Raw genomic sequence first — 25345 nt, 5'->3', positions numbered from 1 at the left:
AGTTAATCTACAACTTTTGCCCAAACACGAGTTTTTCTGGACCAGAGGGTGTAGAATTTATGGGTTAATTAAATAAAATATTTTACTATCGTGTTAAATATATCAATTATTGATATTGATATTTATTTCTCTCAAACAGATAGGGTCCCCCCTCTTACATTGTTTGATAAAAAAGAAAAAAAAGAGTGAAAAGAGCAAAATTACATTCTTATTACATAAAATGAAGAATGAGCAAAAGAAAAAAGGGAAAGTACCAAAGAAAAAAAATTGCATAGAGAAAGAAAAAAAAAGAATAAGAATGTTCCTAACTCTCGTCTGACCTAGACTGATAGTGCCTTGCAATCCCATCCTGTGGGATTCTAGCACTCACAGGGAGAGAGTTGCAAAGAACAACCCCATCAACAAAAAGTGTTCGCGAATACTGGTTCGAGTGAGCTCTCGGGACCAGAAGTCCACGCACTCTGGCCGAGGCTCCAGGAATCAAGAGTGTGGCTAAGTATCGCGGCCTCCCAGACATAATCAGCCGGAAAAGAAAAGTAACCGCTCTCATACGAAGGAGTGAAAGGAGATCACAGCCCACTAGAATATTGCGGTGCGCCGAGATGTGATCACGGGGGCCGCGAGACCACAAATGTACCTTACGCAGTTGTGAAAAGTCACTGATAGTCGTCTGATAGTTTCACTGTCAGCCGCAAAAAATAGCTCAGCCCCATATGTGATAATTGGGAAATATAAAATTGGGATACAGTGCCCGCTTTGTAATTCGGATGATTGGGAGACAATATGACAGATGTCCGCTTCGTAATCCGGATGGATTTTTTGAATTTGTTCAACGTCTTGAAAATATAATACAAGATTTTTTTTGTAGAATTAGAATAAAACTTTTAAAGAAGATTAAAAAGACATAATTAGAGAAGTCTATTTCATTATACTTCATTTATTAAACAAAAATATCTCAGGATAATTCATTTTCATTGCTGAACATGCATTTGTATACATAACCTCAAAGGTATTTTAAATGTAACCGTCGAGAACTCGTCCGGATTACGGCGATCCGGATTAGAAAGAGGACACTGTATATATAATGGGATATATAGAATGGGATATATATAATTATCTAGTACAAACATAAAATAATACCCCTTTATATCAAAATTTTACATTTTAATTGATTTTTTTCGGACTCCGATAGAGTCACCAAATCCAATGGAGTCAACAGGCCTGGAAATGAGTTGACTCTATCGAGGTCCCACTGTATTAAGAAAAAAAAATCTGATATTTTTTAAATGAGAGCTGTAATTTATTTAATTTGATTCAGTTTGATCAATTTCTGATCAGCCGTGTGGAGGGACCTTCAAATCACAATGTCCTCGCGTACCGTTTTCAGCAACTTCTATGGGCTTTGTGTTGGGTTCCATTCTCTCAGTGCAGTAGTTTCAGAGCTGAAGGCATTCCGCAATCATCCCTGGACACCATGCTCAAGAGATTAAGTTCTTTTCGCTTCAGTTTGCGCAGAGAGGCCAAAGATGCAGATTCTGAACCATCTGAATCAGCAACGACAGCGGTAAGTTCGAAAAATTCAAATATTTGGGCGCCAAGCGGGAAATCCCACCCAAAAAAAAGAGATACACTGGAAATGTGAGGTTATGGTGAAATGTCAGGGGTCCGTGAGTAAAATTTCGTGTGGAGGAAAGAAAAAAAGTTAAAAATAGCAGTAAAATGAATAAATTCATTTGTTTATTGTGAAGACATACATAGGAGAGAAAACATGAATCACATTGGGACGAAAGAGAAGAATAACTTTACCAGCTATTTGCCGGAATATCAGGTCAGAAATGAAAATCACCATTCCCATTGTAAAACACTATGCTGGGCTTCCAAAATTAATATTTACATTCCCACCTTTCTTTTTTTTTGTATGGAAATTTAATGTATTTTGAAATGCTTGATGTTCTGCACAGACTGATCAGGATGTCGATGGTGATCTGGAGAGGAACCTGAAGCCTAAATTCCTGCATGGAGAACTAGAGGTGACACGAGCCAGTAGAGTTGTCCTATATCCTCCGGTGACCAATAAGGAAGATGCTGGTGCTGGGAAAGAAGGTCTCCTGGTGGTTACTAATTTCAAATTGTCCTTCATCACCCTGGAGGATTCACAAGTAATGGCTTTTCTTTTCTGGGGGATATTTAGCAGAAGAGATAAGGTATTTTTTATTGTTGAAACATTTTTGCAGAGTGCTAATTTCGTGTATCAAGAAAATATATTTCTGGGGAAGAATGATGTGACTCTATCCAATATTGACATGATCTACCAAGTGGTGGACAAGAAGAAGAAGATTCTCAGTCCACAGAATAAAACCAGCTCGAGAATTGAGTATCTTCTAATTGTTTGTAAGGTATGTTCGGCATTCCACAAAAATAGCGATGTTGAGATAACCAGAATTTGACTAGAGAGAGAGATGGAGGGAAAGAGATAAAATTTCAGATAGCATTGTGGTCTTATTTATATTAATTGAGGAACATGGTGTAATTTTTTTTTTGCAGAACTTCCGAACACTGAAATTTGGCTTTAAGAACTCAGAAGCCAAAAAGGGAAAAAATATTGCGGATGCCTTATTGAAATTTGCATTTCCTACGCAGCATAATTTGCTATTTTTATATAGATACAAGTAAATATAAATTCAATTCACGCTCCCTGCCACACCACTAATTCCCCTTCTGCAACATTTTTTTTTTATCTTGTCTCTCCCCCACAGAGAAAAGTATTACAACACAATCCGGAATGTGACGATGTTCAATAAAAAATCCGACTGGGTGTCTGAATTGCATCGATGTGGTGCTAGTACAAAAGATTGGCGTGTGCTGTACATTGATAATGAGAGCAGTTTGCCTGGCAATTCCATGCCCATGAGCTATGTCATCCCCAAAGACATCACAGATGAGGATTACCTCCAGACAGCACAGACATTCCGGGGAGCACGGAATGCCATCTGGGTGTATCAGTATGAGAGTGCATCCCTCATCCGGATGGCCGAATTGGCCGACAAGACGGACAGCAGGATGGAAAATGTGGTGATAGAGCGCGTGAGAGCATGTCATCCGACAAAGAGGCAACCATACATTATGGATCTCACAAAGCCCACCCTCCACACCATCAATACCAGCTACCAGAAACTCAGACAACTCTGCACACCCGACAGTCCCAAAACCTTCTCCGAACAGGACGACAAGTTCCTCAAGCACCTTGAGGCCTCTTCGTGGCTCCTCAATGTCTCCCAATGCCTTAGCTATGCCCACGATGTGGCGGGACGCATGAAGAATGGCGAGACAGTGATACTGCAGGAGAATGAGGGAAGAGACATGTGCTGTCTTATCTCCAGCCTCACACAAATCATTCTGGACGCCTACGTGCGCACCATCAATGGGTTCCAGTCGCTAGTGCAGAAGGAATGGGTGGCTCTGGGGCATCCCTTCAGGTGAGTCATCTGTTTTTTGTTTACATCTCTAAATCAAACACATGACTAAGAGATTGTGGCTACTGTACATTGCACAAAAAAAACCAACTCAATGTTTGCGGTTACGTGATTTTACGCTCCTATTGGTTTCTTGTTGGCCACTTCTCACTATGCCCAAGCACGAATATTCTCACCAGAAGGGCTTACAAGTAACATATTACATGCTTTTTGGAAAAAGAAAATCTTCAAAACTCAATTTTAATTTGAAATTATAAAAATTTATTTTAAGATCTATAAATTCTACAAAAAAAATTCTCGATTTTTTTTAAGTTAAAAACTAGAAATAAACCTCTAATTATATTTTTCTTTTGAATTAAATTAATAAAAATAAGTTCGTTATAAGGATAATAATTTTGATATTAAGCCTTTAAGGACGATTGGAACACCGGTGTCCCATAAAGAAAATAATTTTTCTTGACTACCTAAAGTTATTTTTTTCTTATGTCTGCACATAATTGTAATGCCTAGCGCACAATAACTTTTGTTTGTAAACATGTTTTCAAAATTTCCTATGAGAAAGAGCGAGATGACTAGATCTAGATCTCACTCACTCTTATTAAAATGTCAAAAACATGTTTACTAAACAAAAGTTATTGTGCGTTGGGCATAAAGTAGAAGGTTGAAGGAATCTAGAATATTTTTTGCAAGTCTCTAGCTATTTGCTATGTAGTAAATATTTAATCTTAAAAATGGCAAATTTTTAAATTCTCAAATTCATAATTGATTTTATTTATTTTTTATACTTCCAATTTTTTTTTAAGCAAAACCCTTTTGGCAATATAAACTACAATACTCATACGTAGGTATGAGTTATAGGTATTCATAGGAAGTTCATCAAATGAACACTTGGGGTGTTCTGGTCGAAAAAACGATTTCAAAAACAATTAAATAACCTCGAATATCTCGTTTGCTGAGTAATCAATGAGATTTTATGGAAAAATTATAATAACATTCTGGTCTACATTTCACCCATATATCACTTTTCTGTCAGTTCATCCAAATCCTTGATATTTTAGTTTAAATACAAAATTTGTTAAATTTCACGAATTTGATTCAAGATAACTGAATGGCGTCCCCCAACTTGCCGAATGCTGCTCCGTCGAATTTGCATGTATTACGAGTTAGCTCACGTTAAGAATCTCACCTACATAAGCCGGTTAGGATTATCTGTCCCTTTTTCATTAAAGCGAAAAATATTATTAAGTGGTATTGTCAGAAAAATTACTTAAATTTTTGGGTTCTTTTTGTCCCTATCGTTCATAGAAGCACAAAATACACCGAATCAGACTCTGTTGGACTTTCCAAGGTTAGATGAAAGACTTATCATTGATTATGTTTCCCAGTTTAATTTTTATTGTTGATTTTCAGTCCGTAAAAAGTGTCTCGTCGTTAAAGGGTTAATATAAGTTTGATTTTGTCGTAAATCGTATTTTTTGGAAATTGCAAATAGATTTTTTTTATTAGGGCCATTGGATCCGGTAATCGCACACTGTTCATTGACTAAAAGAGCTAAAAGACAATATTTATTAATGAACTCATGCCCCATTCTTGTACATTTTTTTTAATCGTTAAAGGGTGGCAAAGCGCCCCATGCTTTGTGAAATGCTCTAACTCGTAACACTAGCGGTCTTCAGACTAAAGGCTTAGCCGGTTTAGCCCACTATCCGAAGGTCCAAAATTCCTAAATAGCAAGCAATTTTATTGATTTGTCTGAACAAACTCTATTGATTTAGATAGTGTATCTTCTAAGAAAACATATTGGAAATCAGAATTCAAATCAGGAAAAAGGATGAAGGTCAATTTTAACAAATTCCACGGGATGTCGAATTTTCCGTCCGCCATTTTGAGTAAAAATTTTGCATGACTTTACGCGAAGTGAGAAAAGAACAACAAAATGTATTTTCATCTCTGACGGACTATTTTTTCCAAGTAATTGAAGAACTAAATTAACTAAAAGTCCATTCCCGACAGCAATTCGGATAAAAATTTCCCAGTAATAAATCATCTAAAATCACTCAATTTGCGTATGATGTGTAAGACCATGGTAAGGAATAGGTTAAACATCAAACCAATTTAAATTTAGTTCAATATAATTTTGAGCGCGAAAGAATGAGATAGACATATGAAAAACGTGTGAGAAAGAAAGTGATGTGAATTTCGATTTTATAATAGTTTGCATAATCGTATTATGTATGATCCCGATATGGATAGTCCTAGGACCGTTTGTGTGCAACTTTTCCTTACGAGTTGAAGAGCTAATCATCTTTCTTAATCTAGACCAATAATTCCAAACTATTTTTAGGTACGGTCATAGTCACAAAGTCTCTACAGTAGGGTGTTTCAACGAGGAAAAAAAAATTTGGCACTATTCTCAGGGTACTGTATTTGATGAGACTAGAAAGTTTTTCTGCGACGACCATATGATCAGACGCCGTTTAGAGGTGGCTGAACGACCACCTTGTAGTGTAAAATCAGAAAAATGTTCTACAGAGAGGGTCGTTCAGCCACCTCTAAGCTGCGTTTGATTATATGGTCGTCGAAGAAAAACTTTCTTGTCTCATCAAATACAGCACCGTGAGAATAGTGCCAAAACTTTTTTTTCCTTGTTGAAACACCCTACTCTACAGTAGACTCTCTCTCAATTGGGCATTTGGGGAAAAATGTCATCCGGTTTATCGATAGATTAGGGCGTCAAGGCCTTTGTAAATTCCACAAAAAGCGCTCAATTATAAAGAATCACGATAAAATAGGAAGAACTACAGCGAGTTAGCTTCATAATTAAACGTAAAAATTGTCAACAAAATTTTAGCCCGATTGAGGGAGAGTCTACTGTAGTAAGTTCAAGCATTTTGTCAGCCGTGGCAGTATTTCAGAAAAAAAAACATCCCTTGATAGACTTTTGAGCTCGAAAATCAAGATTTTTAGGATGCAAAATAAATATTTAGGAGTTGTCCTGTATTATTTTCAGATAGTAAATACTCAAGAGAAACTAAAAAAAGCATAGTTAGGGTAAATGTCCTAATTCAAAACCATTTCCAGATACTTCAACTTTGACATAAGATTCAACACATTAAGTTCATTTTTTCTGAAGAAAATTACATAAATTTGCTTCCTGATTCTTCTAGAATGTTACAGTTTAGTGAAAATTCTTTAGATATAATTTGAAAACTTCTTAAATACAAGAAAAACACACAAGTGCAAAATGCTTCTATTGGAAACAAATTAATCCAAATGGAGACAAGGGAAATTTTCTAATTGGAGACAAACAGTGTAAGTGAAACAGGGACGAAAGGCTTCCAAAACCTTGTTGAGTTGCTCTTGAGTGTTGCATTTGTTCTTATTCCTGGTCTTTTCCCCTTTCCCGTGTGAGACAATAAGAAAATCTATTAAAAAAAATCGTATTTTCGGTGTTTCCTGTTGAGGCATTTGCAGACACTTCGGAAAAATTAATTTCACATAATTTTGCCAGAAATATTACATAAATTCGAAAAAAAGCAAATAAAGAATAATCACTCTATTGTGTTTTTCATTAGAAAATATGGTTGATTGATGAAGAATTCGATGGTGAAAAGGTACACTTTTAATTTTTTCTGAGAAATTTATAAATTATAATTTGTGAATATAAATGGATTTTCGCTTTATTTGGAGCAAAATTAACTAAATAATGAATCTGAGGTATAGAAAATATATATATATTTAAATTTAATACTGTATTTCTCATGGAAAAATTAATGTTTCCATTTGGAATAGAGAAAAGTTTCCATTTGGAACAGGTTTTGAATTAGCTTAATTTACCCTAGTTTGAATGTGGTTGATATTCATTTAGTAAATTAGTCCTGAAAAAAAAAGTTCTGAACTGCCCCCTCCTCCCTTATCCAGTTTTGAATTTTGTTTTTCAATGACCAATATATTTAGGTTTTCCTGTAAAGAAAAAATTACTTACTTGGATTCAGAAAGTACCATTGAGTAGCCCGTTGTGGCAAAATGTTTGTTTTTTTCTCAGACCTTCCCATTCATGTAATATAATCTAATTTTTGCGCTGGAGTTCCCCAAATATGACCATCACGCTTTTTATTGTGGCAGCCTATTCTCACCATTTGCTCTGGTTTTTTTCCCCTCTTTCATTGAACAGCGATCGGCTTAGGCATGTAAATAGCCCGGTGGTGACGGAAGAGTGTCCGTTGTTCCTGCTCTTCCTGGACTGCACATGGCAGCTGTTGCAGCAATATCCGCAAGACTTTGAATTCACTGAGACGTACTTGACTACAATGTGGGATGCCGCCTTTATGCCCATTTTCGATACATTCCAGTTCAACTCGGAGCACGATCGTTTGGTGGCACGAAATGAGGGTCTAATCCTGCGTCCAGTATGGGACTGGGGTGAACAATTTGCCGATAAAGATATTGTCTACTTCTCGAATCCCTGCTACCGAAGACCTGCTGTAGAGCCCTCAAGGAGATCTGTGGTACTTCCAGCTACTGCTATTCCTCTGCCCATTATTGGGGCTCCAGACTACCATCCAGTTCAACCACTGTCCAGTGGCTCGAGAATTGTACAGGGTATCCCAGTGGATACGGAACCTCGGGTGATCCTCAGTCCTCAGTGTTCGGTAAAGTGGCTGGATGTTTGGGTACAGTGCTACTACAGATGGTTGCCCATTGTTGAAATTCCTAATGGGGGAATGCCACAAGTTGAGCTATTTCATCGTGTCATCCTCAGTAATATCTGCAAATTGCAGCAGGCCCTACAAACGGGCGATTTTGACGATTTACCGACGTCACAGCAAAATGGAACAGAACGAATGGTGCAGAATTTACCTTCCGTCAACTCCTTCTTCCCCTTCAGTCGTAACAATTCCGATCCCAATGAACTCACAGATATTCTCATTGCTAGCAATGAACTTCTCGTGGATGGATCTATATTTGATGCCATCTCGCAGGCTCACAATGAATAGGATTAAAAAGAGCCACTGTGTGACTTCCGGGAGAAAATAATGTATAATAAAAAACCCCCCAGTATCTTCTGTGTATGTCCGGAAGCTTCGCCAAAAAAAAACAACAAAGAAGGTAATGTGTGGTCTTAAGGGACAGTGCAGCAGAAGAATTATAATTAAACCAAACACTATCGCGCTATTATTTTTGTTTCCTTTTTTATAGAGCACATTATACTTTTTTTTTAATTTAATTACAATAATACATGTATAATGTTAATATATTTATTATGTCAATTTATTAGTTACGTAAGTAGTTAACGAAGTAAAAAGAAATTAGTGAAAAAAAGTTGAGATATAGGCCAAAAAATCACATTATTTTTTTTTTTAGTAATTTACGGCATATTTTCTAAGTTGATATAATCAATCTTTTTACGATTTAGTAACAAGAGATGAAGAAATTTTTTTGTTACGTAAAAAAAACTCAAGTTTTTCCTTTCAACTTTTTTTTCTTGATAGATTAGAATTCAACACTTTGGTTTGGCTTTGGCAAGTATTATTCTTGTTGAGCGAGAGATTAATTTAAGTATTTTGAAGAACAACTACACGTTTCTTTTCTTTTTTTTCTTTGTCTCTTAAATTCAAATATCGATAGATAATACTGCGTTGATGAATACTATTAATTTGTCTCCTATTTTTAAAGTTTACTATTACAATTATTTTGAATAAATGACACATTAATTCATAATTATTCGTAATTTACTTATTTCTCTCTCCCCCTCTTTACTCTTGTTTCCAAACTCATGTCTCAAAGTCATATTTCTGAATTGATTGTTTTTTTTCACGGTAAGAGTAACAAGTTTACACTGATTATACTTTTAAACATTAAATTTGTATGTCATTAATATTTGGTTGTAATATCTTCACTAATTCCTCATGTATTTCTTATAGTTTTCTTTCTAATTAACCATTTTATAGAGACGAAAAATTTTTATTGATATTCCCTACATTGTTATTTTGTTCAATTTTTCTAAACACTTCTTCAGTTTTTATTTTCTGTTTTTGTTTTTTTTACTAATGATCAAGAATATTACTAAACGGACTAAACTGTTCACGAGATATCTTTTTATTTATATATATTTTTTGTTCCTAAAATTCTTCCCAACTTTTACCTTCTTAACATCCTACAATTATCAGAAATATACACTATTTTATCATTTTTTTTTGGTATCATTTTCTTTTTATATCTTCACACATCATTTGAAAAGATTTCACAACAACCACGATTAATAATATAACTACCAATAGAAATTATATTATAAAAAAAAACAAAGACGAATATATTTTTGAAATATAATCATCATTTGAGGAGGACGTAAAATTCGGTGGATTAATTCATGAAAGATATTAGATTACGATTTCTTTATCTTTTTGTTTCCTTTTAAACCTAAAATGCTTTCGTTTGCATTGTTGTCTTTGCAATAACATTGAAGAACGAGAAGTTATTATTCGAGTAATGTTGCAATTTATCCTAAAAGTTAATTTATATACTGATAAATTTCCTCAGATTATTTTTTTTAGATCGTTTACGCTTTTAAAAAGAAGAATGCCTTATTTAATTTAATTGATGGTGTTATTAAATTAAATAAGATTGCTTAAATCTCATTCACACGCTTCGTCATCAGACGATGAACTCCCTGGAATGGAGCTGAACCAAGTCTCTCGACTGTTTTTCAGTGATCTGTAAACAATTTCAAGAAAAAAAATGGGGGTGTATATTCATGGTTTTATCTCTCTCATGAATTGTGAGGAGTATTGCGAGTAAATTTTGGATGAAGTGAAATAATAAATAATGAAATTTGACACAGAGAATAATAAATGTAGGATAGTCAATAGATGGCGCAATCCGCGCGAAAAATCGAGGAGCGACGAGAGACGGAGAGAAGAAATTTAGTTTAAGACGAACCGCGACGCGATCAAGACGTAATATAAAATTGGTGAGTGATTTACAAATAATATTTCCCTCCTACCAAAAAACTCTTTATGGGGGCTCAACCGGGATAGGAGCGTGAAATATCATTTGTGAAGTGATAAGGATAGCCGTGCCTTAAGACGAAAAAACAATAAAAGTGATTTGTGCGAGACGCGTGCAATCGCTAAAGACGCAAAGTCTGAAAAATCGTGAAAAGTAGTGTTTCGGGTCGCGCGCGAAAAGTAGTGCTCGATACGCAAAAAGACGTGAAGACGAAAAATCGCGAATTTTCTTGACTCTGAAGACGGTACTTTCATAGTACAGAACGACGAAAAGACGTGCACATTTCCCCTGGAACGTGCAAAAAAGTGAGCCATATTGGATAAGACGAGTCCGCGTGGCTAACAAAGCGACTTCCGGCATCTTGGTGTTGGAAAAAACGACGAAAGCCGAGTGTGCAAAACGACGTGTGGGACAGCGAAATTGTGGAACGAGAATTAGTGTTGCCCAATTCGTGTGTGCCAAAAGTGACGTGAACGACGAAAACAAAGAAGATGGCGACCAACATCAAAACAGTGGAGGATTTGGTCACAATGATGACGAAGACGGGGCTTGTAATTGAGTGCGAGCGAAGAGGACTTCCTCAAGACGGTGATAAATCAACACTTGCCCAGCGCATTGTGGAATTCGACGAAATAAATCCACAAAATGACGATGGTGACGGCCAAGGTGATTCGAACGACGCTCCTCAAGATGTAAACAAAGGAGGAAAATCCAAAAAAGACGCAAATATGGATTCGATGGACGATGAAAGTGATTTTGAAGGTTTCGAAACAGTCGTGGAAAAGAGGAAGAAGACCTCAACACCCAGTACTCGTGTCGATGATGGATATGGAAGGATGTTTAGCCTCAAAGACATCGAAGATTCCATGGAGAAGTTCAGTGCAAGTGGTGGACAAGATATCACAAGGTGGATTAGTGATTTCGAAGACATTTCTGAGACAGTGGGATTGAACGATCTTCAGAAATTGGTGATGTGCAAGAAGGTTCTGACTGGAACAGCACGACGATTTATTTTCACACAAAGTGGATTGTCAACATGGGCTAAATTGAAGCGAGCATTGCTCAAGGAGTTTGCCCTGAAGCTGAGTGCTGCTGATATCCACCGCAAGTTGCAAAATCGTAAGAAGGAAGCCTCTGAGAGTCTACTAGACTACATTTACGAGATGCTACGTATTTCAAAGGCTGGAAATGTCGATGAAGTGACAGTGTGTGAATATATTTGTGATGGAATTCCCGGTGATATTTCCAAGAAGACGATGCTGTACGAGGCCACGAGTATTCAGGAGTTAAAGAAGAAGCTGGAAACTTTCGAAAAGCTGCAATTAAAGACGAAAAATGCTGAGAAAAAGACGATCAACGACGAAAAGAAGCCAAGTGTCAAAAAGAGTGGTGACAAATCAGTGAAGTGCTTCAATTGTGGGGAACAAGGACATAAGTCCAGTGATTGTCCTGATAAGGATAAAGGTCTTAAGTGTTTTAGATGCAACGGGTTCGATCATATCGCCAAGGACTGCAAGAAAAAGGACGAAAAAATGAAGAAAAGTGTCGCAAAAGTGAATATGATCGAAGATATGAAGAAAAAGCTCGACGTGATCCCGATGAAAATCGATGTGCATGAAGTGATTGGTGTCATTGACAGTTTCAGTGATGTGTCCTTGATGAAAGAGTGTCTATGGGACAAAGTGAAAGAGTCTTGTGCGAATTCTGAGCCATCTAATGTGAAATTGCGTGGTTTTGGAGGTGCATACGGCAAAGCCAAGGCTGAAGTGATGCTGAAAGTGACCATTGATGGAGAAGAATTCCAGTTCCTGTGCCACATCGTGAGGAATAATGCTATGGATCCTGAGCTGTTGATAGGAAGGAATTTCCTTGAGAGTGTCGACTACACAATTACTCCAGGACATGTGAGTATCAAGCCAAAGATTTCTAAAGACGATTCCAAAGACGATGAGTGTGCTGATGCTCCATCCGGAGATGTGGGTAAAGACGATATTGTGACAGACGTGTCACATGAAGACGATCCAGTGACGAATTTTATGACGGAAGATGTAGCATCAATCATGAGGATTGAGATTGAGGATGATGTCCTCAATTGCCCGAAAGAATATGCTGACGAGATTCGAGAGATGATTGGGAACTACCATCCCAAGAAGCCGAAAGATGTAAGTACACAAACTGTGATTAATTTGACGGATGATACACCCGTGTACCAGCGCCCAAGACGCCTAGCGCCTCTCGAAAAGACGATTGTTGACAAGCAAGTAGATGAATGGCTAGATGAAGGGATTATACGTGAATCCTCAAGCGATTACGCCAGTCCTGTTGTTCTGGCAAAGAAGAAAGACGGGTCCTATAGAGTGTGTATCGATTATCGTGAATTAAACGAGAAAGTCGTGAAGGATCGATTCCCAATGCCGATAATAGAGGATCAGTTGGATAAATTGTCCAAAGCTCGAGTTTATTCCACTCTAGATTTAAAGAATTCATATTTCCATGTCCCAGTAGAAGAAGAGAGTAGGAAATATACTTCTTTCGTGACGCATGATGCCCAGTACGAATTCATGAAGACTCCTTTCGGACTGTGCATAAGTGGGAATAATTTCGGACGTTTTATCAATTCTGTGTTCAGTAATTTGATAAAAGAGGGCGTACTTTTGACGTTTGTTGATGATTTAATCATACCAGCCAATGACGAAAAAGACGGAATGGAAAAATTGAAGCGTGTTTTAGAAGTTGCAGCGGAGAATGGTATCGTATTCAACTGGAGGAAATGTGCATTTCTAAGACGAGAAGTTGAATTTTTGGGATACATTGTCAGTGGGGGCAAGATTCAGCCGTCAGAGGCGAAAGTCGAGAAATTACTGAAGTATCCAGTCCCAAAGACAGCAAAGCAGCTTCAGAGATTTTATGGTTTAGCTTCATATTTCCGGAAATTCATCAAAGACTTTGCCGTGCTGTCAAAACCTTTGAGTTCTTTACTGAAAAAAGACGTTCCGTATGAATTCAACGACGAGCAGATGACTGCATTTGAGACAATCAAGATGCTACTCGCCAACTATCCGGTGCTTAAGCTTTTTGATATAGACGACGAAACAGAAGTTCACACAGACGCCTGCAAAATGGGAATTGCCGCTATTCTTATGCAGAAAGATGGAGACGGAAAGATGCACCCGTGCTATTATTATAGCAGGACGACGAATGACGCTGAGCAGAAATATCACTCATATGAGCTTGAATTTCTTGCTGTTGTGGAAGCCGTAAGAAAGTTTAGAGTGTATCTGCTTGGAGTGAAGTTTAAGTTAGTGACAGATTGCTCCGCATTCAAGATGACAATGGCGAAGAAAGAACTTCACACGAGAATTGCACGATGGGCATTACAACTGTCAGAATTTGACTATACGATTGAACACCGAAATGCTGAACGGATGGTTCACGTGGATGCTCTATCCAGAGCGACAGTGATGATAGTCAAGAGGACAGATGACGTTACTTCAAAGGTGAAAGCTGCACAAAATCAGGACGAGAAGATAAAGGCTATAAAAACAGCACTTGAGAGTGGCCCGTATCAAGATTTTGTCTGCAGCAATGGAATCCTTTACGTTGAGAAAGACGATAAGAAGCGACTTGTCATTCCAAGTTCAATGGAGATGGAGATTGTGAATGGAATGCATGGAAGGGGACACTTTGGGGTGAAGAAAACCAAAGAGCTCATCGAAGATGAATTTTATATCCCGAGTGTTGACGATAAGATACGACGTTGCATTGAAAATTGCATTCAGTGTATTTTGGCTGAGCGGAAGAGCGGGAAGCGAGAAGGAGAATTGCATCCCATAGCCAAAGGAGAAGTGCCGTTAGGTACGCTGCACATTGATCATCTAGGACCAATGCCATCGACGAGGAAATGCTACAATTACATTCTGACGGTAGTAGACGCATTTTCAAAATTTGTGTGGATATTCCCTGTGAAATCTACAACAACAGACGAGACGCTAAAGAAGTTAAACGTGATTTCTGAGGTATTTGGTGATCCAAGACGCATTATAGCCGATAGAGGAACGGCATTTACCTCAACACAATTCAAGAAGTACTGCGAAGATAGAAGGATTGAGTTGCATCATATTGCTACAGGCGTTCCCCGTGGAAATGGGCAGGTTGAAAGGATGCATAGGATCATTATTCCTACCCTGACGAAGTTATCAATCGACAAACCAGACGAATGGTTTAAATTTGTTGGAAGAGTTCAGCAATATATCAATTCATCCTATCAGAGATGTATCCAGACTACGCCGTTCGAAGTGATGACCGGTGTTAAGATGAAGCACCCAGAGGACAAGAGAATTGTTGAAATTCTCGAAGAAGAGCAGCGAGTTCAATTCGGACAGCAACGAGATGAGTTAAGAAAGCAAGCACGACTAGGAATTGAAAAGGTGCAGACTGAAAACCGAAAGACGTACAATCTCAGGAGTAAGCCGGCCCGAGAGTACAATTCTGGCGACCTTGTAGCTCTCAAGAAAACACAGTTCGAGACTGGCTCAAAAGTGAAGTCGAAGTTCATTGGGCCATATGAGATTACCGAGATCCTGCCGAGAGACCGGTATAAGCTGAAGAAGACAGGTCATTTCGATGGACCAGAAGCGACATATGGATCAGCGGATCTACTAAAGAAGTGGCCAGGCGGTACATCCGGGGCGGATGTAGTATCAGGAAAGGCCGTGTAGGATAGTCAATAGATGGCGCAATCCGCGCGAAAAATCGAGGAGCGACGAGAGACGGAGAGAAGAAATTTAGTTTAAGACGAACCGCGACGCGATCAAGACGTAATATAAAATTGGTGAGTGATTTACAAATAATATTTCCCTCCTACCAAAAAACTCTTTATAAATAAGAAAAAAAATAGCCGGGATGACTGACTCTCATAGCTATTTAAGCATAGCTAGAATTTCTGAAATCTATCATCATCACAAGCTTTTAAAAAGCTTCACATTGAGGACGTGAGTAGGGTAAGTGTGCCAAGTTTCGGCATAGTTGCATGCAAGTGGCAAAGTCTCAAATTTGAAATGTAAAATTTTTAATTCAAATTGATTTTTTTTATTTCTTTTTCTTAAAGCGTGTTGCTTGGAGTCTTGTAGACAATTTATCACCTTTATTTACTGTCTAAAATCATTCTTAATACATTTTAAAATGAATAAAAATGCAGACATAGCCTTGGTACCCTATTTCGGCCACCTTAATTCTCATAGTTCCTTGCCCTTCGGGAATTCTTGCAATGGTTTTTTCGCGTCATCTTGCTTGTTGAAGCTACATTTTTTTATAATCATTGTATAATAATCTTTAGAGTAAGTAAAAACTTGAAATTCATGGAAATTAGAGGAACAAAAAAGGTGGCCGGAATTACAAGCTGGCCGGAATTTGGTACACTTACCCTATAATAAACTGAAATGCAATAAAATCTTAAAAGAGATGAATATGATGAAATTGTACAGAATTAGAGCAATTGCTATCCATCCTTTCCGCGTAAATAAATATACATTACGGAAGCTATTAAATTACTAAAGAACGAGCAATTGCAATTAAAATATTCCCAAACATTTTGCTTTGTTACAAAATTTAAAAAAAAAACAAATTAAGCTATTAGTTTTCCTTTCCTTAAATGTTTTTAATTGCAAAAGGGGTGGCAAAGCGTCGCAGGCTTTGCTAAGTGCACGAATTCATGACTTAGGTGCTATGCCTCAAAAATACTTTCGTACACTCGACTCTTCGTTTTGAATCTGGTCAACGTTTTTTTTATATTTTCTGCTGTGGAAATTTGTTTTCTGTCGAAAAACAACAGAATTTTCTTTGGGGTGTGTTTATGTTTCATTTTGTAGCAGGTTTGTGTCACAAACTTTGATAAAATGAAAATAATACATTAATTCACTCTGGACAAACTGCATGCTTCGTAAAAAATCGTCTTGAATACATCAACCGCCAGCGTTTGGCAGCTGTCACCCGGATAACGAAGTGCCGGATAGCGAAGAGCCGAGTGTATCATTTATCCTCTACCGGTGCTTAACCGGTTTGACCCGATTCATAAAGCACTCAAGAGATACCACAATATAGTTTTCAGACTAATAAAATTTATTTTCGGATAAAAATTACTTATCGGTTCATAACCTGTACATTTCCGATTCACAACCGATTTGAACCGATTTATCAATCACTCAAAATATTGCCCAAAATACCTTAGGAGTAACAAAATTTAATTTCAGATAAAAAAGATTTATAAGTTCAGGCTTGTGAAGAATTTCAGGACCTTTCCAACGAGCCTAAATTTGCCCCCCTTCAGCCGATAAATGTGCTCTCTAGAGCTTTTTTAATCTTTAACCTTGAAAAATCGTTATGAGGAATAATTTAATAATATTTTCATACAAAGACGAAATGCCCGTCTAAGTGGGTCAAGTGGTAGAGCTCTATGATGCAAGTGTCCCGGGTTCAAAATCCTTCTAGGTCACCAGAAATTTTTCTGGGGTTAAATGTGTTCAGATTGCATCCAGTGAGCATCACTGCATTTGATTCCACGGGCATGGGACTGACAACCTCATCCCGTACAACAAAAAATAATAATGCGTGTCTAGAAATCCCCTTACGGGAAAGCCTAAGTGCCTCTATGAAACGTTGCGCCACTACACAGACAAAATATTTTGTAAAATTGTTCGTAAATGTTTGTGAAATCCTATGGAGGACTTACGAAATGCTCGTGAATCATATAACTCACAAACAAGTTCGTAAAATTTTGTACTTTTTTCACATTGTAAAAAAGAAAAATTTTGTTTTGTACATTGTTCGTAAAAAGATCATTTGACGAACATTTTTTGTACTTTTACAAACATTTGTTCATAAATGTTCGTAAACACACAAAAAATGTTTGTAAAATTTTGTCATTTGTTCGTATTTCACAAAATTAAGGGTGGGTGGAAGAAAATTCACAAATTTGACTCACATTGATTGATCGCACATAGAAGACATTTCTTCTTCGCACATTTTCCAGGAAAATTCATTTTAGATGCGATCTCTGTTATTCATATCTATTGTAATTTTCTGATTTGGCCCACCACTAAAAAGTAAAACCGATAAATCCTAAAGACGATAAATAAGAAGTAATTTGACTCAATTAGGCCGCAGTTCATTTACAGTTCAAATGTACATTCATCAGAGGAATGAAATTCCCATGGAATCAAGCAAAAAAGTGGTTTTTAGTATCATGAAAACATCTCTTAGAAAAGTTCCAAAAAAGTGGTACAGTAGACTCTCTCTCAATCGGGAATATGGGGCGAAATGTCATCCGGTTTATCGATAGATTTGGGCGTCAAAGCCTTTGTAAATTCTACAAAAAGCGCTCAATTATAAAGAATCACGATAAAATAGGAAGAACTACAGCGAATTTGAGCAAATTAGCTTCATAATTAAGCGTGAAAATTGTCAACAAAATTTGACGCCCGATTGAAAAAGAGCCGATTGAGTGAGAGGCTACTGTATTAAAACGTTTTATTCCTTGTACAAACGGTTTAATCAAGTAGATTAGAGTTCTCTTTAAACAATGATGTGCAACTTTTAGTGTCCGGTGCAAAATTTAAGATAAAAATAGGGTGTTCAATGATAACGTGAATCGTGTGCGAAGATGGAAACTTGTTTGAACTTTCGCACAAATCGCCATTAAATTTTCATTTTCTTCTAGAGGAAAATCTGAGGATTTCCTGGGATTGTCTGAGGTGGGATTATGAACCCTATAAGTAAGAGACTTTTTTGGCATCGTTGGGGAATCGATACGGTTTGCATGGTAGTCAGAAAAAATTATTGAACTTGAACATCATTTTTGTGTGCGAAAGTTCAAAGCCTTCCCCTACTCTCAAATTTTACGTGAGAATACTTAAAAATGATTCCTATAAGCAATTTGGGAAAATTAGTACAGATGTACGAGGCTTTATTTGTATCTCTAAATTGATTTTTTTGTATAATGCGATAGCAGAAAAAATCACGAACCTAATCTCCAATTATCAGAATGGGATTTTTTTCAGTAAGTAACACTAGCTACAGTCATCCAGGCTTTTGACCGATATTCAAAAGAAATATTATTGTTATGATAAATTTAATTTTGCTGATGATCTACAATTCAAACAAAGAATATTTAAAAGTGATAATAGCTTCAAGAACTATTTCAGTGACTGCAAATTTTTTTTTTGTAAATCAGGGCACAAATATTTTCTTTTCTTATCAAAAGTGGGAGTGTTAATTGACATATCATGTTTCGTGTTATCTGCAAGAGGCATTTCGACTTTTACTACCCAAGTAAAATATAGTAAATTTATCGGGATATAAATTGCTGTGATTCAAGTGAAAATAAATATGAACAAAATGGCAAAGTGATTGTAAAAATGTGATTCACACATGGGGCTAAAATCTGTGTTGGTTCACTTCGAATAAACAAAAGGCTAAATATATTTCTGGTGATGGAAAATAAATTCCTAATAAAAAAAGGGAGGAATGAGAAAATATTTTGATAGGAACTTACGTTGTTTTTTGTTTGGTATTGGTAGGTAGCGTCAGTGAAGCTCGATAATAGGGCTGATCCTCTTCATTGTCCGGCATCTTCCTCTGCAGCGTCATCGTTTCCTGGGGCGATTCTTCCGTCTCCACATCCAAATAGTACCTCGATCCATGGGCCGATTTACAATTTTCACATTCACTCAGGTAGTCATCATCGAGACTTGTGTCATTGGGCAAAAAGTGCTCCTTGGGATTTGAGCAGTTCTTCGATGTGGTACAAACTGGCAGGGGTTTCTCTTCATTTCGATGCACTGCATTGGTCCTCCCGGGACCATGTTGTTGCTGCTGCCTCTGTGCCTGCTGGTAACTCTGTCCCTGAGTTCCTCCAGCATTTGTCGTGGGCGATGGAATATTGATGACGGATGGGACTTTACTCACAACTTCCGAGATTGAACATCTTGTGCCGGATTTCCCACAAAAACTAGCCGTAGAAGTCTTCGGGAGGGAATAAGTGATGTGATTGACAGCTGGTGGGAATCCATAGACTATGGTCGTTGTTGGCTGATGAATTTTGTGCATACTGTGAGATTTTTCAGCCATTCGGGCATCGAAGACAAAAGCTTGCATACTCTTCAGAGCTTCTTCATTGCGTGGCAGAGATTTGCAGTACTGACTGTTAGCTGTGGCACTATAAGGAATCATCCGGGGCACATAGTGAGCTGCCGATGTTGTGCCACCAGCTTTGGTGATGGTCTGAATTTTTGGAACTGCACTGACAACATGGTATCTCTGACTACTTCGATTCATCTTTGGCGGCAATGCCGGATTTGGTTCTTGCTGAATCAATTGGATTGGAAATGGCGGAGTATCTACTTCTTTGGTCAGTGCTGCTGGTCCACTTTTTCCACACGGAGTTGTAGCATTTTTCAGGATGGATTGAACATGACGCGGATGGGCCTGATTTGGTGTCTGTGGCAGGGAATTCGTGTGATGCAGTTCAACTTCAGTAGTGGCCTTGTTCATCTCCGAATTCAGAACGTACTTGGAGATTGTGGGAATTTTGTGTGAAGAAGAAGAAGTACTTGATGGAGTACTGGCATTTCCTGGACTAACAGCAGGATTGGTTTCTGCTTTTGCTGAACTCGGAGATCTCCCACGCTTCAAACTATTTGTACAATTTGCCGAATTGGCTTCCAAATTGTTGGCTTGTGTACCTCCTTCTTCAGTCTTCACCTTCATCTTATTCCTGCTGCTGATCAATTTCGTGGGCAACCCCGTGAGAAACATACTCTGTGGCACAGAATTGAGATGACTAGCTCCCATATAGGTCATTGGCACATGCTGAATGGGACACTGACAGGTTTTCTTGTCCACTTTAGCACCGTCACTGGTTGTAAAGTGCCGTGGGATTGTCCGATGGTACCTTCGATAAGTGGATGGCGTCTTAGAGCCACTGTTGTAGTCCCTCGTTAGGGATTTGCTACCGTCAAAAAGAGGTGGCGGCAAAATTGGTGTTGGCTTCAATTCAGCCTCCACTTCTGAACTTCCTGTCGGTTTATCCTGTACACTTGGAGTCTCAATCTCTGTAGCAGCAATTGAACGTCCATTGCAGGGCGATCTCAAACAAATCTGACCCCCAGCCGTATTCGAATCTACTCCACATTGCCCAATATTCTTTGGCTCTTGCGACGATGCCATATATGAACAAACAGCAGACGAAGTGTTAGTCACATTTCCCCCATTTTCAACCATACAAGCCGCTGAAGTGCAATTGAATTGGGTCTGTGTGGATCTCGGCTGCACCTGACCAGCCTGACCACTTGCAGTTAGTGCATTGGAAGTGCTAATGAGCGCAAAAATTACTGGTTAGTAAAGCAATTAGTACAGAGCTGACGACTTTTCTTTGAAGACATTTATTATCGACCACTCAGAATAAGAAACGAATAACTCGCAGTAGGCAAATTTTACAGGAGAGCGATTTGAAACTAAGATTTTATCGATTTTATGTAGAGTATAGAATTTTTAAAATTTAAAATCTCTATTACTTTGAAAATATTTTCTTTCTAGTATAATGCTCAACGCACAATAACTTTTGTTTTGTAAACATGTTTTTGAGATTTCACGTGAGAGTGAATGAAACGTAGATCCAGTCATCTCACTCGCTCTCATAGGAAACTTTCAAAACATATTTACAAACAAAAGTTATTGTGCGCTGGGTATAATGTCCAACGCATAATAAATTTTGTTTGTAAAGATGTTTTCAAAGTTTCATGTGAGAGAGAGCGAGATGACTAGATCTCGGTTTCATTCACTCTCACTATAATGTCAAAAACATGTTTACAAAACAAAAGTTATTGTGCGTTGGGCATAATGCTCAACGCACAATAACTCTTGTTTGTAAATATATTTTCAAAATTTCCTATGAGAGTGAGCGAGATGACTAGATCTATGTTTCAGTCACTCTCATTGAAATGTCAAAAACATGTTTACAAAATAAAAGATATTGTGCGCTGGGCATAATATTCAAAGGGAAGGTAGAGGGTATATAAAAAATTATCCAAAAGGCGAATAAAATGATTTTTGTAAAAAATCGAGTTGTTCGACTTGTTCAACTTATATTCTGAGTGGTCGATATCTTCATCTTTAATCTTATCTAGATAATATTGAGACATGAATATTCATCATAAGACTATAACACTTCATTATTTTTTAATAGAGATTTATATTTATAGGTAACGATATATGGTCAAGTAGCAAAACATTTCCAAAACACAAAACAGCCATATTGGCAATTTGCAATGAGATTGAAATAAATTCTTCAAATTGTTTTACCACCACTGACATATATATATAAGAATTTGATCATTTATTGAAGGTCTGAAGGTCACTTACAAATGGCAATTATTTGTTGCTATAGAGGCAAAAAATATATTTTTAAAAATCATAGTTTAATTCTTTCTAAATTTCCATTGTCGATTTTGAGGTAAATTTCAGTGATCATGCTATGGATTATCTGGCAGTGGATGGCAAATTCTCGATTACCGTATTACCTTATCTCATACTCGGTGGAACTAGGTCAAAATAATGTAAGAAAATTGTACAAATAATACGAAAATGCGATAAACGGTGAACAAAAAAAAAAACTGTAAGAGAAATTAATCGTACAGTTTTCTTGCTCACCGTTTATCGCATTTTCGTTTTATTTCTTCAATTTTTTTTATATTATTTTCACATATAGTGCCACCGAGTATGAGATAAGGTAATACGGTAATGGAAAATTTTCGTAAAAATTGGAATGAAAATTCGTAAATTAACGAAATACGGTGAGCATTTTACTTTCAATGTGATTTTGCCCTTAACGTATAAAATTGACATAAATCATATTTAATTCGATTTTGATTTTATAAACTGGTTCGCACAGCTTTTGAACTTTTTCACTCGTTTTTCGAAGGGTGAATGGGTGAATATTACTTTTTCTTCTAGTTTAAGGAAAACGTAACTCATATCAAAAGTAACTTAAATTATCATTTGAAATTTCCTTTCAAATAAAATTACAAGGCTTTGGTTTAAAAATTACCTTTAAAGACGAGAACTTTTCTATCTAAAATTCTCCAAAACATTTCTAAAAGATGGGCTTTTCTTAATGGAAATTCTGATAAAGAAAAATCGTCGATTGCATCAACCGTTATCGTATTTGCATTACTTTTATGCCAGCATTTGATGCAAGAGGTGATCATTGAAGTACCTATAATTGTTTGCGCCAAATCCTAACGCAAAACAAATGCAGGTACGACAACAGTCGATGCAACTAACGAAATATTCTTTTATGTGTTTTAAAACATATTTTAAGTTTAATTTTGCTGAATCTTGCTGATTTTGTGAGCTGAAAGCCTGATAATAAAGACATGAAGAAGAATTTATCTTGAAGAAAATGCCGGGAAATTAATCAGAAATTGAATGGAAAATGCTGTTTTATGGCCTCTACACACTAGAGAAATTTATATCCATATTGAAGAGTTTTCTTATGGCCTCTACACACTAAATTAAAATATGTCCATATTGAAGAATTTTTCCTAGACAAGTAAACGGAATTTATTTCAATATGAACATAAATTTCTCTATTGTGTAGAGGCCATTAGAGTCGTAAAAGTCTTCTGTAAACTTTCCTTCAAAAATTCGGCAAAAAATTTAATACTGCACCGATTGTGATTATTTTTTGGCCTGATGTGGCAAGCATGAGGATTCCCTAGAGTCCTTCTAAATCAACAGTGTAAGCTTTCTTTCAGAAAAATTGATTTAATCTTACCCAAAAGTCTTCCCAAAAAACTAATTTGAAGTTTTTAATATTAGATTTTGTACAACGTTTTTTTAGGAAATTTACCATTAACCTATTTTATTCCAAATAAAATGGATTAGGGCAAAAAAAATGGCCTGGTAAGCTAAAATCTTGATTATTTCTCAACTATTTTTAGTATTTTTTTATTTTGTTAAAATATCGTGTTGGGAGCAGTGACCCCTTCTTGCCCCTTCCTTGCTACGCTCTTGATCCTTGCTATTCTTTGCATTCGAGTCAAGCTAATACGGGCTTCAGACCTGGGCTTAACCCTTTAAGGATGATTGGAACACCGGTGTCCCATATAGAAAATAATTTTTCCTGACTACCTAAAGTTATTTTTTTCTTATATCTGTACATAATTGTAAAGTAGAATGTTGAAGGAATCTAGAATATTTTTTGCAAGTTTCTAGCTATTTGCTATGTAGTAAACATTTAATCTCAAAAATGGCAAATTTTTAAATTCTCAAATTCTTAATTGATTTTACTTATTTTTTATACTTCCAAGGTTTTTTAAGCAAAACCCTTTTGGCAATAAAAACTACAATACTCATACGTAATATTTCTCATTAAAGCGAAAAATATTATTCATTGGTATTGTCAGAAAAATTACTTAAATTTTTGGGCTATTTTTGTCCCTATCGTTCATAGAGACAAAAAATACATTAAATCACTCTGTTGGACTTTCCAAGGTTAGATGAAAGACTTATCATTGATTATGTTTCTCAGTTTAATTTTTATTGTTGATTTTCAGTCCGTAAAAAGTGTTTCGTCGTTAAAGGGTTAAGCCATATGGTTAAAATTCTCTAATATCTTATCGGTCAAGATTTTTTGTAAAATTTTGACTTCTGATTGGATTATTGAGAGCACATGACCTATTAGATTCTGAAAAATAAATAAAATCGATTGCTCTTGAAGGTTCTCAGACCCTCAGGAACTGGGCTAAATCTCTGGTCTGAAGACGGTTTAAGAATGTTCATTAATAAATTTTTTAGAATTTAAATGAATATTCTGTTATCTAGATAAGATTGTTCGTCATGTTTCACAGCTCTGGGGAATAGTGATAAAGTGTTAAATATCTGACCTATTATTTTGAATGGCTGAGATGGAATTGTTAATCTGATGATTTTCACCAGCTGCCACAGCTGTTATACTTCCGGCATTGTTAATATTGATATTAATGAGATTAGTCGTGTTAGTTGTGATGTTCGATGGGGCATTTTCACTGGCACTGTCGCCTGGGCAGATGTTAATTGGCACTGTTCGGTGGGTTGTTGTAGCTACACTGACAGTGCAGGAATTTTGCATATTCATTGCCACAGCTTCCTCGTACGGCGGAGGAGCCTCTCCGCGTGGGAAATACCCACTCGGAGGCTTCCACAATTGATAGTGATTGGAGTTATTCTCATATGGATATTCAATGCCCATTGAACCATTGCCCATGTATCCCATATTTCCACCAATGTATCTGCTTAAGGGATTATCCATTTCAATCAGATAGATCCACCTGAAAATTAGTTTAAAAATCTGCACTTACCCAATGCTGCCCATACTTCGTTGGTCTTCATTGACTTGACGAGACTCCCGAACGCGAATTTTTCGCTGTCTCAGGCGATTTATAAGGAAGAATATTAGCGATAGAGATAGGGTGACAGTCACCCCAGTAGCTACTAGTCAGATACCCAAATCCGATCCCCTTTCGTGGTTGTTGTGCAGATTGTCGTCCAGGCAGATGAATTCGCAGCATGAATTGCCCATTTGGAAGGATTTGCAGTCCTGTGGAGGCTTGCATAGAACGACTTTGCAACCCCTCGGACTACCATTGTCACAAATACACAGTTGACAACTGTCAGGTCCGGGAACATAGTGGGCTCCTGTGAATATCAACAAAACAATCAAATCTCTCTTTTTACCTTGGTGGTCAGAAGGCCAAATCCCTCTCTAATCCCCAATTACCTTGATTGATACTTTTTCCATGGATGTCTTGACATTCACCCATATTTTGGTT

The 25345-nt window shown here is 37.0% G+C and overlaps 2 protein-coding genes across 4 annotated transcripts; one reads left to right on the top strand and one right to left on the bottom strand.

The window, feature by feature from the left end:
- Positions 1-1350: 1350 nt before the first annotated feature.
- On the top strand, positions 1351-9194 carry LOC129809426 (myotubularin-related protein 10-B). Of its 2 annotated transcripts, none has more exons than XM_055859244.1 (6): positions 1351-1564; positions 1962-2159; positions 2235-2396; positions 2545-2669; positions 2757-3476; positions 7648-9194. In XM_055859244.1, exons 1-6 carry the CDS (start codon positions 1475-1477, stop codon positions 8468-8470), a joined length of 2118 nt encoding a protein of 705 aa, XP_055715219.1. In that variant the 5' UTR covers positions 1351-1474; the 3' UTR covers positions 8471-9194. The 2 variants fall into 2 exon arrangements, with proteins under 2 accessions (XP_055715219.1, XP_055715220.1); XM_055859245.1 differs by having other exon boundaries at positions 1403-1828.
- Positions 8652-24934, bottom strand: LOC129809424 (uncharacterized). Of its 2 annotated transcripts, none has more exons than XM_055859242.1 (4): positions 24875-24934; positions 24422-24808; positions 19030-20847; positions 8652-10187 (listed from the first exon to the last, which is right to left on the bottom strand). In XM_055859242.1, exons 1-4 carry the CDS (start codon positions 24886-24888, stop codon positions 10109-10111), a joined length of 2298 nt encoding a protein of 765 aa, XP_055715217.1. In that variant the 5' UTR covers positions 24889-24934; the 3' UTR covers positions 8652-10108. The 2 variants fall into 2 exon arrangements, with proteins under 2 accessions (XP_055715217.1, XP_055715216.1); XM_055859241.1 differs by having other exon boundaries at positions 24422-24805.
- Between the last annotated feature and the right edge of the window lie 411 nt (positions 24935-25345).

This window comes from Phlebotomus papatasi, chromosome 1 (assembly GCF_024763615.1).
Source record: "Phlebotomus papatasi isolate M1 chromosome 1, Ppap_2.1, whole genome shotgun sequence".
NCBI classification, from domain to species: Eukaryota; Metazoa; Arthropoda; class Insecta; order Diptera; family Psychodidae; genus Phlebotomus; species Phlebotomus papatasi.
This window is presented reverse-complemented; position numbering and strand designations above follow the sequence as displayed.